Below are 18,741 nucleotides of genomic sequence, written 5' to 3'. Positions count from 1 at the left end.
TTGTATTTATTCCTTCAAAAAGTAAAAGGATTTTTTTTTTCTCCAACTAGCTGTTTTCCTTTTGGTTCACTGGTGCATGTATAGATCTATTGAGGAGAACACGTAAGAGTTTATAAATTCTGTGGTCGATTCTATCAGTCGTTTATCTTGTGTTCCTCCTCTGATTTTTTTATAACTGAAAGATGAGCTGTCATTTTTATTCTTCACTTGAGAATCTTTGCTTTAAACAAAAACCAAAGTGAAGGTTCTTCTGCATATTGTGCTAATAAATCACTCTTTATACAGATTTCCAATGTGTTTTAACATCTCTGTTAATCCTTGTTTTTTTCTTTTTGTGTTTTGTGATTAGACCTATTTCTAAAAGGTGTACCACTTTTGCCCATAATCTGGAACCAATCTTTCTAACATTTGATTAAAGATTATCTGTATCTACAATAAGCATATTTAAACTCCTATATCTTCGTATGAAATAAAATTATAACTTTAGATACTGCTTCCTCTCTGCATTTTGAAAAAACCTTTTTGTTATATTCTATTTTTCCAAGTCTTTGGCAATTTAATCATGAATATCCACTGATGAATGTCATTAAATTTTAATATTTTATACTTGTATGAAGTTGCTTTTTGATTTTCAATCTCTTTGGTTTCCTGCAGTTGTTCTGAAAGTCCTACATTCAGTCAATAGCATCCTCACTGTGACTCTTCCTTCCCTAAGTTGCTAGTTTAAAAAAAAAAAAAACCTTTTCTTTTGGTGTATGCACCCATACATATTCACACACCTTAAGTTCAAATGCATGAGCAGACTCCTGTGCACATGAGAAGTGCTCTTTATGTTTCAGGAAAATTTTTTACTCCATCTTGTCTCTCCCTTTCTTTCTTACTCAGTGGTACCTTATGGACATCACTCTAATAAACCAGCGAAATGCTGATTCATTATTTTGATGGTCTCCAAATTTCTCATGATGTGGCTGTGCCATTTACACTTTTGATGTTCTTTTATATTCTTTATCAAAATTGCTGATATACCTATACAACAAAAACATTTTGAGATGGTTAATGAAAACTGTGGCTTTAACCAGGGCAATTTTGTTCCAAAGTGGCATTAGCAACATCCAGAGACGCTTTGGACTGTGACATTGGGAGGGGTGGGTGGAGGCCTGCAGTGGACAGAACAGACCCCACCTCAGACGATGATCTGCCCCAGAATGCCAATCGTGCTGAGGTTGAGAAATTCTGAGTTAAACAAAATCTCTGTTTTTAATATTTAGAGCTGAGCTCTAAAATATTGCTTACTTCTCACATCCACTCCATAACAGAGATGGAATATCCTGAGTTTATAGACAAAGGACCAAAGGCCTAAAAGTTCAGTTTCCTGTCATGACGGAAATCGATGAGAGGGATGTGTAAACTTACGTATGCAGAAGCTGAACTACCGAGTCCAGCTTTTGATAACAACATCAGACCTAAGGTGTGTGAGAGCGTTCCTAGTGGAGGAGATCTCAAAATACCTACATCTGTCTCTAACACTGGCCCACAGTGTGGACACTCAGAGTGGTCCACAGATCAAACCTGCAGCATCGACATCCACTGGGAGCAGTCACAAACGCAGAACCTCTGGACCAGCCTTACTCGCGCTCAATCAGAATCTGAATTTGAGCAAGGTCCACAAGTGATTTGTATGCACTTTGATGGTGGAGATGCTCTGGTTTAGAATAGTATTTCTCAGTCTTCCCACTGTTGACATTTCTGCTGCACAGTTCTTTGTGGTGGGGACATTCTGTGCATTGCAGGACGCTGAGCAGTACCCCTGGCCTCTACCCATTAAGTGGCAGTTGTACTTCCGCAGTTGTGAGAATCAAAAATATCTGCAGACAATGCCAAGTGTCCTTGCAGGCACAGTCACCCCTGGTGGAGGACTCCTGGCATAGAGCGGGAGAACCAAAAACAACTTGGAGTTTCAACAGGAACTCATCACTTACTCAGTCACAACTTTGGAGAAATCACTTTACCCTTCTGAGCCCCATTTCTGAAAAGGTAAAGTGAGGTTCATAACAGGACTGACCACATAGAATGGACTTTTAAAAACTTAAATGAGATAAGCCATATAAGAAACTAAGTTAGGTTTATGGTGCATAAAAGCATCTAAATATTTGTTATAATTAACTAACATTTACAAATGAAGGACTAAATGATAGCTCTTACTTTGTGTTAAAAGAATGAGACTCCTAATAGAGTTGTCAAAAGTGTGATGAAGCCAATGGTTATGGTACCTATGGTTTCATATCAAAGGAACACACCCTTCTTCCTTGTTGAAGAGAGGAATACCAATTTTCTATAGATATCAAGAGCTGTTCCCCCCCACACACAAGTCAATAATTTGGAGGCCCACGTAACTTAATCAATTCAGATTCATCCGTCTAGATTTGGAGAAACCACTAAATCAAGACTGAGATAAATGCAAGGGAGGTTAGACTTCTTGAAGTCAAATGAGTGCATGGAGAAGGAGTAATAAAAAGTGAATTCACTTGACTTCTAATCTGGTCTCTTGGGAAAAGAGAATCAACAGGAATAATTTCCTTTGTGTCCAGACCAGCGTCTCACAGGGAAATGATGCGCTCAGAGGTGGGAGTAACAATGCAAACAGCACCTAGTGAGCAGACATAGGGAGCTGTAAACATCTCCTCCGCGGCGGACTATCCGCGTGCGCAAACTTTGAGCTGGACAGGGAATGGTTACTGCTCTTGGAATCCTAAGTTTGGTTTGGGAATTAATGTTTGCCTGCTTCCTGCTGTAGTGTCTGGGAACACAGCTTCGATCTCCAACAACAATCATCCAGGAAGGAATTCGGACTTCCACGTGAAGACCTTTGTCTCTGAGACCCCGTCCAGGTGAGTCTGAGAGCTCACTGGGTACTTCATAAAAGGCTCAGAGAGAGTGGAAGAAGAGAACTTTTACCTGAGGTCATCTGGGAGCCAAACCAGTCTAACCAGAGCTGAAATATTGCTACTTTTTTGCTGGGTAGATTAACTAATTTATAATTAATTTATTTAATATGTTAAAAGTGAGACGCATCTTTTGAACTCAGAAATACAAAGCTTATTGTTACAATTAAATGATGTGACAAGAAATCCAGTTGGATAAGAATGAAGAAGGAATGGGAGGTGGAAAGTGTTTCCAGTAAAATTAGAACATATCTGAGTTTTGAAGTTCAAAGGAGTTGTAAAATATAGTATTATGTTTGGAAGTATGGATAGTAAACTAAAGACATTTTTTAAATATTTAAGAGGGGTGTATTTGAGCATGTTCTGTATTTATTAGAAATTCCAGACCATGGAGGTAGGTATTACTTTGCAACAACAGTTCTTGAGACATACATTTTACAGTATTGTCTCCCATGTTGGATAGTCAATGAAAAATATGTATTTATTATGCAAAAATGGTATGTTACAGAGTTTTATTTTACAACTATTTAATCACCTAGAGTGGGGAAGCAATGGAGACACTAGAGAGGTAGCAGAAATAAGTTGGTCTCAATTTACAACCAGTGATAGTCGTTCATTTACTAACGGGAAGAAGTTATTTTAAGCATTTTTCGCATACTGACTAAATCTGTCGACCACCTGCAGGCTATTTGGGTGAGGATATTAACCTCACCCAATGGGCCTTTGGCTCTCCATAGATAAACAGTTAATAGGTGGTAGTTCCGAAATTCAAAACTCAGTTTCCTGATTCCAAAACTTTTGCATTTAATACTATTTAAAAAGTCTTTTACCATTTCGTCTTTAAAAACCCCTCACAATACTTGCATGTTGTGTATTTTCTGTGATAAATCGAGGGCTTATTCCCCATGCTCATTTTTCTAGTCGGATGTTCAATTAGCAATATGTCTCATTATTGTGAGATTACGTTATCTTCTCTTGAGGATAAACTGTGAGTTTTTTTGCTGCTTTGTTAGTTATTCTGAGCATCAAGGGGATTGAACTGGAGTTGGAATGCTGCCAGAACCAAGGAAGTTTTCTCTTCATCACACTTGCAAGGAACCAACTGAGCTTATCCGATTTTTTTTTTCTCCTCATCTATATCTTTCTTCTCTGTGTTTTTGGAGTGCTTTTTATGTTTTCTTAAATATGGGACCCAATGTTTATGTGAATATGGAGTCCCATGTTTACATGTTGATGGGAGGCTTACCAGCTGGAATTTGGATATACTTACATGCTTTAGTGTAAAGATAATCTGATGTTGACATCTTCCCTTGTGTCATTTCTTTCTTAATTATTGTGGCTAGGGTCAGAAGTGCCTGATAGTAGCACGGCCCCAGGAAGTCACAGCACACTGTGTATGTGTGTGTGTCTGTGTGTGTCTAGTGTGTGCTGGTTGTGCGTGTGTCCCTGTGTATTTTGCGGGACTAACGCAGTTCTTGGGGCAGTAGTACCCAGCCCATATACTCCAAAACACGACCCTTAAAATACAGATGCCAGAATGTTAACTAATAGATGGACATGACAGGATTATTTCTACCCTCGGGATTTCTTGGAAACAAAATTAATAAAGAGCATTTGAATGTTGGGCTCTCTGTGTCTTGAAATTTCAGCTGACACCTGAGCTTATGAGATCTCTTTTCCTCCTCATCCATTTAATTATCTCTCTCTCTGTTTATTGAGTAGATTTTTTAATGTTTATATTAATGGATGGCAGAAAATGGCCACCCCAATATGGAGCCCAAGTTTTTTTGGGTTTAAGAAGTGGAATTTCTGGGAACCATGTCCACACTACACAGAAGAAGAGATCATTTATCTGGCCAACTTGGGTTGTGTTCATTCCTAGCATTTTCAGCATGCCTGGAGCTGAGAAAGACATGGGAATAACACAACCCAGGAGGCCGTGGTGTGCCACAGGTGCGTGTGTCTGTGTGACCTGTGGAGTGTGGGAAGTCCCCAGAACAGGGATAGCAGGACTCACATATTCTAAGGTGACTCTTATATTGTAAGATGGGCCAGTATTCAATCAAGAGAAAGTGCTAAGACAGGGATCTGTTTCAATTCAGAAGATTAAAAAAGGTCAAGAGGTAGAGTGGATGAGGTTTCAGCTGCAGCAGAGAGGCCACCTCACTCCACAACACTTCTGACACGATCTCTCATCCTCAGCCTCATGCACTTTGCAACACTGACTTCACTTTTTTTGACTTGAACATCTGAAAGAAGCGCCTTCCACGGGGCCTTTGCGCTGACCATTCCCTCTGCCGGACACACACTTCCCCACGTAAACTTTCATCTCCCTCTTTGTCTTACTTGAGGTCTTTGTTCACTTGTCGCCTTGTTTGCAGGTCTTGATAAATACCCATGAAAAATAGAACACCCTCTTCGCTCTCTCCTTTTACCTGCTTTCCTTTTCCTCAGCCACCTGCACCATCTGAAATGTTATGTAGTTTTATCATTGCCTACACTGCATATTCATCTCCATCATTGAGTTGTAGGGACTTTTATTTTCAGCATCTTATACACATGGCTGAGACAGTGCCCAAAACATGGTCAACACTCAATTTATATTCCTGAAATACATGAAGAATCTGTCATTAAAACTGTAGAATACCTGACCCTTAAGAAAAAAAGTTGATTAGGACAAAAATTCCATGTCAGATGTAGCATGAGGGATCCCCAAAGTGGGCCATATCCATCGACATAATATTAACATTATTTTTTTTTTACTACAAATGATAAATTGTAGCATTTCAAGCATGTTAGTAATGTGAGTTTGTGTGAAAATTAGTCACTTTATTTCCTTCTTTCCTAGAAGTCACTTCCACCACATGGAATCAGGCAATAATACACAAATTTCAGGATTTCTTCTTCTGGGATTTTCAGAGAGACCAGAATTGCAGCTCCTCATATTTGGGCTTTTCCTCACTATGTACCTGATTACTGTGTGTGGAAATCTGCTCATCATCTTGACTGTCACTTCGGACTCCCTCCTCCACACACCCATGTACTTCTTCCTCTGCAACCTGTCCTTCGTAGATATCTGCTTCACCTCCACCACCATCCCGAAGATGCTGCGGAACATCCAGACACAAAGCAAAGTCATAACCTATGAGGGCTGCATCACACAGATCTATTTTCTCATACTCTTTGCAGTGTTGGACATCTTTCTCCTAACAGTGATGGCCTATGACCGGTTTGTGGCCATCTGCCACCCCCTGCACTACACAATCATCATGAACCACCGGCTCTGTGGACTGATGATTCTGGTGTCCTGGATCGTGTGTATCCTGAATTCCTTATTACAAAGCTTAACAGCATTGCGGCTTTCCTTCTGTACCAACTTGGAAATCCCCCACTTTTTCTGTGAACTTAATCAGGTGGTCCAACTTGCCTCTTCTGACACCTTTCTTAACAACGTGGTGATGTATTTTGCAGCCATCCTGCTGGGTGGGGGTCCTTTTGCTGGTATCCTTTACTCTTACTCCAAGATAGTTTCCTGCATACGTGGAATCTCGTCAGCTCAGGGGAAGTACAAAGCCTTTTCCACCTGTGTGTCTCACCTCTCTGTTGTCTCTTTATATTATTGTACAGTCCTAGGAGTGTACCTCAGCTCTGCTGCCACCCACTGCTCACACTCCAGTGCAATAGCCTCAGTGATGTACACTGTGGTCACACCCATGCTGAACCCCTTCATCTACAGCCTGAGGAACAAAGACATAAAGAGGGCTCTGAAATTATTCTTTGTGAAGGAAACTACAAAATTGTCCCAGCACTGAAAAAGTGCCCATGATTGCAGAGGTCAAAACCTCAGAGACAGAAGATAGGATCATTTGATCAGACGTTTGCAGTGATATTGTTCTTTCTATTTACTTCCACCTCAAATTCTCTATTCAAGTAACTCCCTTTACTAAGCTTTCTGCTCTCTTTGATAACTAACATTTTTTCCCTTTGTTGTTTTCTTACTTTTCAAAATTTATTCCAGTCATGGATCAGAATATTTGTAAATTCCCATTAGCTTAATGAAACAGCATGGATTTTCTTTTAGAATAATTTTTCTCAAATGGCATATATCATAACAATTAATTTTTCTTTTGTTTTGCTAAAAGAATTATCATGAACTGTACTACTTGTATGGAAAAAAAACTACACTTGATGACCAAGGCAGTTTCTACAATTTTATAATAGAGGAACTCTGAGAGCACAATTTTCACTCTATGCCAGGCATTCCTTTGTGTGTCACTATCTTAACTGCTCCTGCAGATAATGTAGACCATAACACACTGTGGTGGTGTGTAACTGGTCACTGGGTTTTATTCTCCTCATTAGGATCTTATGTTCTTTCAGCCTGGTGTGCATGATGCCTACCCTAGTCACTGGCCAAATGACCACCAAGCACATTTCTCCCAGAGGACTTTTCATTGAAGGACAAGTTTCAATAAACACAGTGACTTAATATGACCTTAGAATCACAGAGTACGTTCGATTTTATGAAGCAAAATTTACAATAACACCTTGTATTCTATGCAGAATATTTATTTTTACTCTGTACTCTACTCATTGGAGTATGGAGAATTGGTAGCCATGTATAAAAGGTTTTATATTTTTGAAGAAAGATTAACTGACGTTTTTCTACTTTTTATTGAATTACTTTTTATTTCTGCTTGCAAACTTCCAGTGTTATTTATAACACAAATTCTTTCATTGCTATAAAGAAAAAATGTTTTCCCCCTTCTAGGTATTGTCATCACCATGAAAGGGATGTTAAATGACCATTATCATTATCATCCCTTAAGCTCAGGATATCTATCTTCTATGATTAGAGAATGACTCAAAAGAGAGCTTGACTTCCTGTCCAGCCATGTGAATCTGGGTCCCAGTTTTCCTGAACAAACATGCATGTCCTTTCGGTCTTTCCTGGTTACCTGGAAATGAACCCTTACAAGAGGTTTAAGATACAGTTGTCTAAAATAAACTGAAATAACAGAGTAACTACGAATGCTGTCTTCAAAGATAAGAACAAATGCCAAGAATAATCAGGAGCAGATTATTATACTTGTCCTCCCTTCTGTTCAGTTTGATTATTGAATCAGTTACCTGTTGCTTCATAACAAGCATCCTGAAAGAAAAAGATCGAATATACCACCTTTATTACCAAAGGGATTGCACAGTGGGGAGCTGTTCTGAGCTCTGCTGATCTCATCGTGGGTCTGCAAGTTGTGAGTCTCCACACTGTGCCTCTAAGGCTCATCCACGATATTGTCTGAGGCCATGGTGCTCTTCTCACTTGAACCAATAGATGATCAGTTAACTCTGTTTCTATATATGTATATTTTTTTTTTGAGTAAGATTAGCCCTGAGTTAACATCTGCAACAAGTCTTCCTCTTGTTGGTGAGGAAGACTGGCCCTGAGCTCACATCCATGCCCATGTTCCTCTACTTTATATGTGGGACGCCTGCCACAGCATGGCTTCATGAGTGGTGCCACGTCCGCATCCAGGATCCAAATCAGTGAACCCCAGGCCACTGAAGCAGTTTTACCCAAAAAAAGTGGATCAAGTGTAAATTGCTTTCGCTTACTTCTACTGTCCCTGTATCCATCGATGACACTTTTTTTCCGGCCAGGTAGAAGAGATGTCTCCTACCGCTGCTCAGTGTGAAGCAGCTGCCTGTGCTCCGGATCCTGTTCTGATCCCGGCACCTCTAGAATTTTCTTTTTGTAACTCATTTGTTGAAGAATAATTACGTGCTACAAAGTGAACATATTTTAAATGTATAACTTGATGAATTAAAAGAGGCATACAAAAATTATGGTACACACTACATTTCCATTTGTGTAAAATTTAAGAAAGTGCACAATAAACTTTAATGGCCTTTTAAGGTAGTTGTTAAAATTGGCTGAGACTTAGTCTTGCCCAAATCCCCACCCCTGGAGCAGCAACCACAACCAGGGGAGGCCTCACAAACCTGGAGCTTCTCCCCAAGGAGTGAGGAACTCACACCCCAACTCCAGCACCCCAACTCTGAAGATCTGTATTTGCAAGACAAGGCTCCAAAACATGTGACTTTGAAAACAATTAGGGTTTATGACCATGAGCACAAATGGATACAGAAAATGGAGAAACTGCTCTTAAGGTGTTTGTGCAAGTACTCACTTGCTTCAGTGTCCAATGTGGAAGCAGCATTTTGAAAAGTGCCCAGACCATATGTGAAGGGGAATAATTTGCCAACCTTAATGCATCCGCCAGAGGGGGAGTGCTCTGTCAAGGTTCTTTCTGAGGAAGGAGGCACTGGTGGGTACCATTTTTGTGCTCTCCCTTGGCCTTGCTTAAGTTGCCTCACTGATCTCCCCTCTGCCTCGCTAAAGTGTCAGGCACCCCTCATGTTCCCCCTCTGCCTTACTAAAGCCAGTGTGTGCCATCCCTGCCACCCCCACTGCCTAGCTAATGCCTGCAGGTGCACTTCCTGCGCTCTCTTTCTGCCACACTCCACAGTGCCAGTGCCTCGTGGAGGGGAGATTTTACATATACCTGGTACCCATGCTTTTTATTTTACGTACAGAGCCCCAGTTTTTATGGGAGCAGCCAAGGGGACACCAGTGAAAGCCTGGCTCACGAGGCCAGGAGGGCTCGCACTCTTGGGTCCCATGGACTATAACCATCAGAGAGACAGTTTTTGACTGGCAGCCATCCCAGGACACTTCACTGATGGCAGACTGAAACATAGCATTGATTTTTTTTCTGAAAAAGAGGCCTATTTACTTGTCCAGGAGCTTTGGCCTGACAAATTCTGGTCTGTCATATTCATAAAGGCCAGGGGAGGCATTCCTAGGGAACAGAGGCCATGGATGCAGTTTTTGGGCTCTCCCTCTGCCCTGCTCCAGCCTTCTGGTATCTCAGAAAGGAGTTTATACCCTTGCCTGGTGCCCCATTTTTTGCCACTGCTGCCAGGGGACATCTCTATATCACCTGGCTCTAGAGCCCAGCAGAGCTTAAGTACACTGGCCCCTCAAGACTATAAAAAGCAGAAAAAGTGTCATTAAACAGCTACTGCCCTCAGGGCACAGCAAGGAGCAAAGGGTCCAGGAGCTCAGTCTGTCTGTGAGAGAGGCTTACAGCTTATCACTGCAGCTGCTGCCTGAGGGGCAGGCTTCTACTCTAACACACATCTAAGGGCTCACCAAGACCTACCCAGAGGTCTCAGAAGATGGGCCCATCTAACACTTTCTCTACTGCATCTGGACCCCCAGTGTCTCTGGGAGGGGGGTTTCCTCGTGTCTGATGCCCCAGTTTTACATCTAGCACCTCAGCTTCTGTTGCTGCTGAACAAGGGGCTCTCCTTGGTCGACCGGTTCTCAGACAGTGTCGACTGGAGGGGCCTTCTTTGCACTCCGTCTGTCTTACCACAGCTCACTGGTACCTCCCAGAAAGGAGCTTATACACTTGGTGTCTGAAGTCCCGGTTTTCCTAACTGTTGCACAAAAGACACTTCCAGATCACCTAGCCTGGAGGCCAGCAAGGTTTATGATGGTGGTCCCACAGGACTCTATACACCTCATATTTTAAAATCTGCTGTCTGAGGTCCTATTTCAATTATCCTGAAGTTAGACGCTGACTGAGATTCTGCCATTTGGAACAATGACAGGTCTTGGCACACCCACAATAACTGGAAGCTATGAAAAATAAAACAGGATGATTGGACATCATAAAGATTAGAGAGAAAACCAAGAGTTAGGGCAAGGCTGAACAATAAGTTTCATCTTCCACATGAGGCCACTCTTTCAAGATGGGGAAAAGTAACTGTTTCACCTAATGCATAGAAAGGACACAGATAATCAAGCAAAATGGGGGCAAAAAAGAATATGTTAAGAACAGAAAAACAAGGTAAAACCTCAGAAAAACACTTGATAAAACAAAGATAAGTAATTTACCTGATAAAGATATCAAAATAATGGTCCTAAAGATGCTCACCAAACTCAGGAGTAAGAGATGAACACACTGAGAATTTCAACAGAGAGGTATAAAATACAAGAAAGTACCAAACGGAATGTACAGGGCTGAAGAATACAATAACTGAACAGAAAAATACACTCCAGGGGTTCAACAGCTGACTAGACGAAGCAGAAGAAAGGATCAGTGATCTCAAGGACAGGACAGTGGCACATACCCAAACAGAGCAGCAAAAAGAAAAAAGAATTACAAAAAGTCACCATACCTTGAGACAACATCAAATAGAATAACATCCACATTATAGGGGTACCAGAAGGAGAAGAGGGAGAGAAAGGGACAGAACATTTATATTTGAAGAAATAATGACTGAAAACTTTCCTAATCTGGGGATGGAAACAGACATCCAGATCCAGGAAGCCCTGAGAATTCCAAATAAGATGAACCCAAAGAGATCCACATTCAGATACAGTATAATTAAAATGTCAAAAATTACAGATAAAGAGAAAATCTTAAAAGCAGCATGACAAAAGCAACTTGTTACATGCAAGGGAACCAACATATGATTATCAGCAGATTTTTAAGCAAAACCTTTGCAGCCAGAAAGGAGAGGCACAATTTATTCAAAGTGCTGATAAAAAAGCAGTTTCCACCAAGAATACTTTACCTAGGAAAGTTTTCATTTAGAATTGAGGAAGAAACAAAGAATTTTCGGGACAAGCAAAAGCTAAAAGTGTTCATCACCACTAAACCAGCCTAACAAGGAATGTTAAAGGGACACCTTTAAGCTGAAAAGAGGCACTAATTAGAAACAACAAAACATATGAAAGTATAAATCTCACTGTTAAGGTAAATATATACCAAAGGTATTGAATTAATCACATATAAAGCTGGTATGAAAAAGACAAAAGTAGTAAAAATAACTGTAAGTACAATAATAGGTTAAGGGATACACTAAATAAAATGATGTTAAACATGAAACACGAGGAGAGAGCAAAAATGCAGTTTTATAGTGTGCTCAAACTTGTTATTATCAATATAAAATAGACTGTTATAAATATAGGTTGTTTTATGTAAGCTCCATGGTAACCACAAAGCAAAAACCTATAGTAGATAAACAAAGATAATGGGAAGGGAATCTAAGCATAACAGTGAAGAGAGTCATCAAACCATAAAAGAAGAGACCAAGAGGAGAAGAAAGTAACAGAGAGTAACTACTGAAACAGCCAGAAAATAATTTTAAAAAAGCAATAAACGCATACTTGTCAATAATTACTTTGAATGCGAATGTACAAAATTCTCCAGTCAAGAAACACAGAGTGGGTGAATGGATATAAAAACAAGACCCATCTATATGATGCCTACAAGAGGCTCAATTCAGATGTAAGAATATACACGCACTGAAAGTTTAAAGATGGAAAAAAGATGTTGTATTCCAATTAAAACCAAAAGAAAACTGAGGTAGCTATGCTTAATTTCGTACAAAATAGGTTTTAATACAAAGCCTGCAGTAATATACAACAAGATCTACCATTTATAAATACTTATGCAGCCAACGTAAAAGCACCTAAATATAAAAAGCAAATATTAAAGGCAGAAATTGACAGCAATACAATAATCGTAGAGGACTTTAATACCCCACTTACATTAATGGATAAATCATCAAGACAAGAAGGAAAATTCAGCCTTAAATATCACACTAGGCCAGACGGACTTGATCAATATATATGGAACATTCCACCCAAAAGCAACGGAACACACATTCTTTTCAAGTACGCATGAAACATTCTCCAGGATAGATCATGTTAGCTCAAAAATATAGTCTCAATAAATTTAGGAAGGTTGAAATCACATCGAGCATCTTTTCCAACCACAATGGTGTGAAACTGGAAATCAATTACAAGAAGAAAACTAGAAAATCACAAATATGTGGAAATAAAACACCACTCTACTGAACAACAAGTGTGTCCAAAAATAAGTCAAAGGAAAAATTTAAAAATACCTGGAGACAAATTTAAAAACGTAGGCACTAAGCTCTTTGTTTTCATGACAATATTGCCAAAACAATCAGGAACTTCATACTTACGTCACAAATTCACAGGTGTCATTCACATCCTCATTATAACAGGCTTATCAATTATAACAGATACATTTAGATTTTATGCACCATAACTTAGCACACTGAAGTGATGACATGACTTGATTTTTATAATAGTTCAGTCTGTGAGGTGGTACTGTTATGAACCCAATTCTCCATTATAGAGATGGGGCTCAGAGAGATTTAATATTCTGCTCAAAGGTATAAACCAAATAAGGGGTGGAGTCTTGGTGGAAATTCTGTCAGGATGTAGAGCTATTAGGGGTTGTGTCCCCATCAGAAGTCAACCCTTTGAAGATCCAAAGTGATAGCAGACAAATTCCTCAGCATTATACTGTTCAGAAAATTAAAACTCAGAGTCATGATGAGGTGCTGGGAGGTTTAGACCTCTGGAGCAGCAGAGTTTGTGGAGAATAAGTAATAAAAACTAAATTCACCTGGCCTATAGCGCAGTCTCCTGGGATAAAAGATTTAGCGAGAAAAATTTCCATTCTGTCCAGACCAGTGTCCCATAGAGAAATCACGTACTTAGAGGTTGGAGTAACAGGAGGAAAATGTGCCTAATGAGCAGACGTAGGGAGCTACAAATATCTCCTCTGTTGCAGTGCCCCAGGGCATGCAACCTTGGGCTGGACAGGACAAGGTTGTTTCTTTTGGAGACCCAAGTCTGCCTGGGGCACAGAAAGCTTGACTCCTTCCTGCTCTCTTGTCAGGGGACAGAGCTTTAGTCTCCATCATCAACCATCCAGGGAGGAATTCAGACTTCCACACACAGACCTGCCTCTCAGGGACTCCCGGTGAGTCTGAAAGCCCAGTATGTAGTTCAGGAAAGCGCCAGAGAGAATCAGAGCTTGCTTGGTTTTGCTGGCTTGATTAGTAAATTAAGGTATTTATTTATGATGCTCAAAAGAGAAGTGAACATTGAAACTGGCAAAGCAAGTGTCATTTTTGACACTTAAATGAGAGTAGAACATAAGTCCAAGGGTCTTTTTAATTAAGGGGAGCAGGGAAGTAGAGTATTAGCTGTGGGCGGATATACAGTGAAATGAGCATTTATCTTTTTTTTTTAAGATGGGGCATCTTTGACTGTGTTTCCATATTGATGAGGAAGACCCGGACCAAGGAATGCTTGCAGACACGTCCTTGCAGCGGCAGTAAGTGAGATGTACATTTCGCAGTATCTTCTCTCAGTCTGGGTATTCACATTAAAAAATTAATAGGTAAAAGGGGTATGCTGGTGAGAATTACTTTACAATTGTCTCATTACCTGTGAGGTCGTATATAATGTGGGTTACTTAGCCAGTTACTTTCCCTTTTGCAAATTATCCGTGTGAGTTTTTTGCTTTTATAATGTGGGGTCAGAGTGTTTTTACTCATCATTTTGATTGCATTCTTTCAAACAAAAAATTGTTTTTGTCACCAACTGGCGGTGTCATTTAGTTAGCCTATATGTGTGAAGATGTATTTGTGGAAAATGTATGAGTTCATAAATTTAGTTTGGTCAATTCTGTCAGTCAGATTTTTTGTGTTCCATTTGTTTTGGTTTGTTTATTTTCTTACTGAGATGCTTAAGCTGTCATTTCAATATTCTTCACCTGTGAATCTTTGCCTTAAAGGAAAAGGACCGTGAAAGTTCTTCTACCTCCTTAGAGATAATAAATCACTTTTACATATTTCCAACTTGTTTTCACATTTCTGTTATTCCTTATTGTTCCTTTTGGCATTTGGGGATCAGATCTATTTCTGAAACTCACATTTATTTAGGCCTTTGGAAGGCATTCATCATTAGGAAGACTTTCTATACCCCTATGTCCAAGATACCATATATCTCCATAAAATGTTTGACTCCATGTATCTTTACATAGGATGAAATTATAACAGATATTTCTTCTCCCCAACATGTGCAAAGCCTTGGTATATGATTTTATATCTAAATCTTTGACAATGTAATCTTGAATTAGTGACCTATGCTGATTTTACTAAACTGTTACTAGTTAATGTCTTCGTATGAATTCGTTAGAGATTTTCATCCAGTTCTGTTACATACAGTTGTTTGAAACTATGTTAACCTAATTTCATTCTCACTAACATTTTCCCCTAAGATTTTACTTTCATTTAAAACTCCTGTTTCTGTATCATGCGCATCTACATATTCATATACTTTTATACAAATGTGTGAATAGAATACTAAGCACAACATAAATTTCCTTTGCATTTTAGAGCAGTCCTTTTTAACCTTATCTGCCATTATTCTTCTTACTCAATAATTCCTTACAGACTTGCTCCCAATGAACCAGGGAAATGATGATATATTATTTCAGTGGTTGCACAATATTTCCTCATACTTTGTGAAGTCTTTCATTATCTTTATCTTACATTACTATTACAGCAATGCTACAAAAATATTTTGGGATAGTTAAGTTCAAACTGTGGTTCCAACCAGGGGCGATTTTGTCCTCCAGGGGCCACTGAGCGATGCTTGGAGACATTACAGGCTGTCACACTGGGGAGGGATGGACAGAGGCCAAGGACACTCTAAACAGCCTACAACACACAGGACAGACCCCACCACGGAGAATAATCTGGCCAAAAATGTCAATAGTGCTGAGACTGAGAAACCTGAGTTAAAGAATATCTATACTTTTAATCATTATAGGTGTCTTCAGATTGTTTCCCCAGTCATGACACTTTCACACTTCTGCCAGGAAAATTGGAGTACCCTGTTGCCACCTGTTTAAGTTTCCACCCCAATCAATGTGAGAGCTCCTTCCGTGTTTTCCCGAGCTAATGTGTTTGAAAGAGATTTCTTGGTTTTTTGTAAACTATTGCTGAGGTTGACCAAAGATCTAGATATTTAGTCACCATTTGATTTGCCTATTAATTTTATATGCCCATATATTATAAGCATGTTATTCTAGAGTTATCAGCTTTTCAAATGATCTTCAAAACTTATTGTGTCTCTACTGACTTTGGGGAGATATTTTGGCCATGAATATGTTTTACACTATATTTAGTTAAATATGTCTATCTTCTCACTTCTGAGTTTCTTATCTTAATTAAGATGATTTGGCCCCTCCATAGATTTTTTTTTTAAAGATTTTATTTTTTTCCTTTTTCTCCCCAAAGCCCCCCAGTACATAATTGTGTCGTCTTCTTTGTGGGTCCTTCTAGTTGTGGCATGTGGGACGCTGCCTCAGCATGGTTTGATGAGCAGTGCCATGTCCGCACCCAGGATTCGAACCAACAAAACACTGAGCCGCCTGCAGCGGAGCGTGCGAACTTAACCACTCAGTCACGGGGCCAGCCCCCCTCCATAGATTATCATATATAGTTTTCTAGAGGTTTACCTAAAAAGTATCGATTACTCTTACCATAGTAGTTGATTCCTCAGAGTTTTTTGTGATATGACTGAATGGGAATCAACTTCCTTTTCTTCCAGGTCAATATCCATTTTACAAGATTTATTCAACAATCCAATCTTTCCTCATATATTGAACTACAACTGTATCATATAGGAAATGTACTTATATACTGAGACCTAGCTCCTGAGTCATTCAACAAATAAGCATCTGCTATCTGCAATAATTTCTAGGAACATTATACATTATATTCTTTTATGTCTATACTTTTGACAATTTAATTAATAAGCCATGTTGTTGTTAAATTATTGCTATTTTACATCTTGTTTTGTTAGTTTTTGATGCTCCACTCAATTTCCTTTAATGCAGTTACTTCGAAGCCACTGTCTTTAACCTGGTTTCATTCTCTTTGCCATTCTTTTTATTTTATGACTTTGCTTTTACTTAAGTTTGGTCCTATAGAGTACACATATTAACGTACATTTGTGAAAAGAAAAGGTGAACAAAACTGGTGAAGCCCTACTTGTTTGGATCTTGCGTTATAGTGGTGAAGCCAGAGTGCAATGAAATAAATGTGTGTGTGACACCATGTGCTCAGGGATCAATCATAGAAAAAGAGTCAATCAGGTAACAGGATGGACTTGTCGCGGCAGGTGCAGGACCTTGGAGAGCACGGTCTTGGGGGCCTTTGCTGGTTGTCTGATGACCATAGTCAGGACTACAGTGTTCACATTGGGTTTGTCAAAAAAAGAATGAAACCTAATGTACAAACCAACAAAGCGAAGATCACACATAAGAGAAGTGAGAAGGCGCTTGCGCCATCTGCTACCCAACCATGGAAAAACCAACTGGGCAAATGCATACAGAATAGGCAAAGGGAAGGCAATGCTTCTACGGCTTGATTTTAAAAACACCCAACTTTTCTTGTATATTTTCTTTTGTGAATTATTTAATTCCTTTGGTCAGTTTTCACTTGGGATGTTCAATCTGTAAAGTGTTCCACACCACAAATTTATCACTACTTTTGTCTTTTGGACAAATTTATTTTTTCTCCTTTATTATTTTTGCTTGGCGTCAACAGAATGTCATCAGCTTTGGAGTGCTACCAGAAACCAGTGAAATCTTTTCTTCCTCACTGTCTCTCAGGAAGCACCTGAGCTTATTAAATCTTTTTCTTCCTCATTCCCATTTTATTACTCTCTCTCCCTCTATGTTTATTGAACTGATTATGTTTCTCTAAATACAGGGCAGAAAATGCACACTTCGTTATGGAGCCCCAAGTTTATTTGTCATGGGACGTTTCAACAGGAATACGTGGATACCATTTCTAAATTTTTTAGGGGATAGAATCTTGATCAGGACAGCTTGAGTTCTGGCCACCCGCAGCCTAAACAGTGATGGAGAAGGAACGCAGAGGAGGGCGGCCAGGTGTGCTGTGTTGTGTGTGCGTGTGATCCTTGTGAACTGAGAGCAGTCCTCAGAACAGGGCTACCTGGACTCGTATATTTCAAGGTAACCCTTAGAATAGAGGGTCCAGAACTTAATCAACTCAAAGTGCTGAGAGGATAGCCTTTGTAATTCACAGGGTGCCTTTGTAACCAGATTAATAAAGTGCAAGTTTTACATGATATGGACAAGGGACTCCCCTTTTCTTGAGGTTTCAGCAGCAGCAGGGAGGCCACCTCATTCCTCAACATTTTCTGACACCATCTCATCACTCTACGCCTTGCTCATTCCCCTGGACACATTTTGAATCTTGATTGTGTAAAGCAATCGTCTTTCTCAGGGTCTTTGCAAGGCTGGTCCTTCTGCCAGGCACACAGTTCTTCAGAGAAACTTGTGTCTCCACTCACTCTTCTTTCAGATTTCTGTTCAAATGTCACCTCACTTACAGCTCCTGCCTCAACTCCCAATAAAATATAACACCCCTATCCACTGTCTCCTTTTGACGTGTCATCTTTTTATCAGAGTGTCTGTCACCATTGCATATGTTGTATCATTATTTTTATTTGGTCATATTCTTTCTCCATCATTAGATTAGGGACTTTGTTTTTCGAGGTTCTATTCTCTGGATGGTGCTTGGAATATGGCTTATATTCAATATATATTACTCAAATGCATGAAAGATACTCAATAAAACATTAGGAACATTATGTTTGAGGAACAAACTGATGGTGGAAAAGGAATTCCTAAAGAGAAGTAGCACTGGAGATGCCGTAATGGGGACAAGATCATACACAAAATATTGAAATTAAATTTCTTGATTCTAAATCTAGATGTAGCAGTTATTCTACGTAACTAATGCTTGCTTGTGTGAAAGGAAGTCATTTATTTTTCTATTTCCTAGTAGTCACCTCCAACAC

General features: G+C 39.5%; 1 protein-coding gene across 1 annotated transcript; it reads left to right on the top strand.

Moving 5' to 3' along the window:
* Window positions 1-5,806: 5,806 nt before the first annotated feature.
* Window positions 5,807-6,754, top strand: LOC139042371 (olfactory receptor 7A10-like). Its single transcript, XM_070500618.1, has one exon. It carries the CDS (start codon window positions 5,807-5,809, stop codon window positions 6,752-6,754), a length of 948 nt encoding a protein of 315 aa, XP_070356719.1.
* The last annotated feature ends 11,987 nt before the right edge of the window (window positions 6,755-18,741 follow it).

This window comes from Equus asinus, chromosome 28 (genome assembly GCF_041296235.1).
Source record: "Equus asinus isolate D_3611 breed Donkey chromosome 28, EquAss-T2T_v2, whole genome shotgun sequence".
NCBI classification, from domain to species: domain Eukaryota; kingdom Metazoa; phylum Chordata; class Mammalia; order Perissodactyla; family Equidae; genus Equus; species Equus asinus.
The sequence above is the reverse complement of the archived record's forward strand: the minus strand, read 5'-3'. Positions and strand labels throughout refer to the sequence as shown.

What these genes read in the sequence shown, in the direction of transcription:
- LOC139042371 (XM_070500618.1), top strand. Translation starts at nt 5,807, where the DNA reads ATGGAATCAGGCAATAATACACAAATTTCAGGATTTCTTCTTCTGGGA.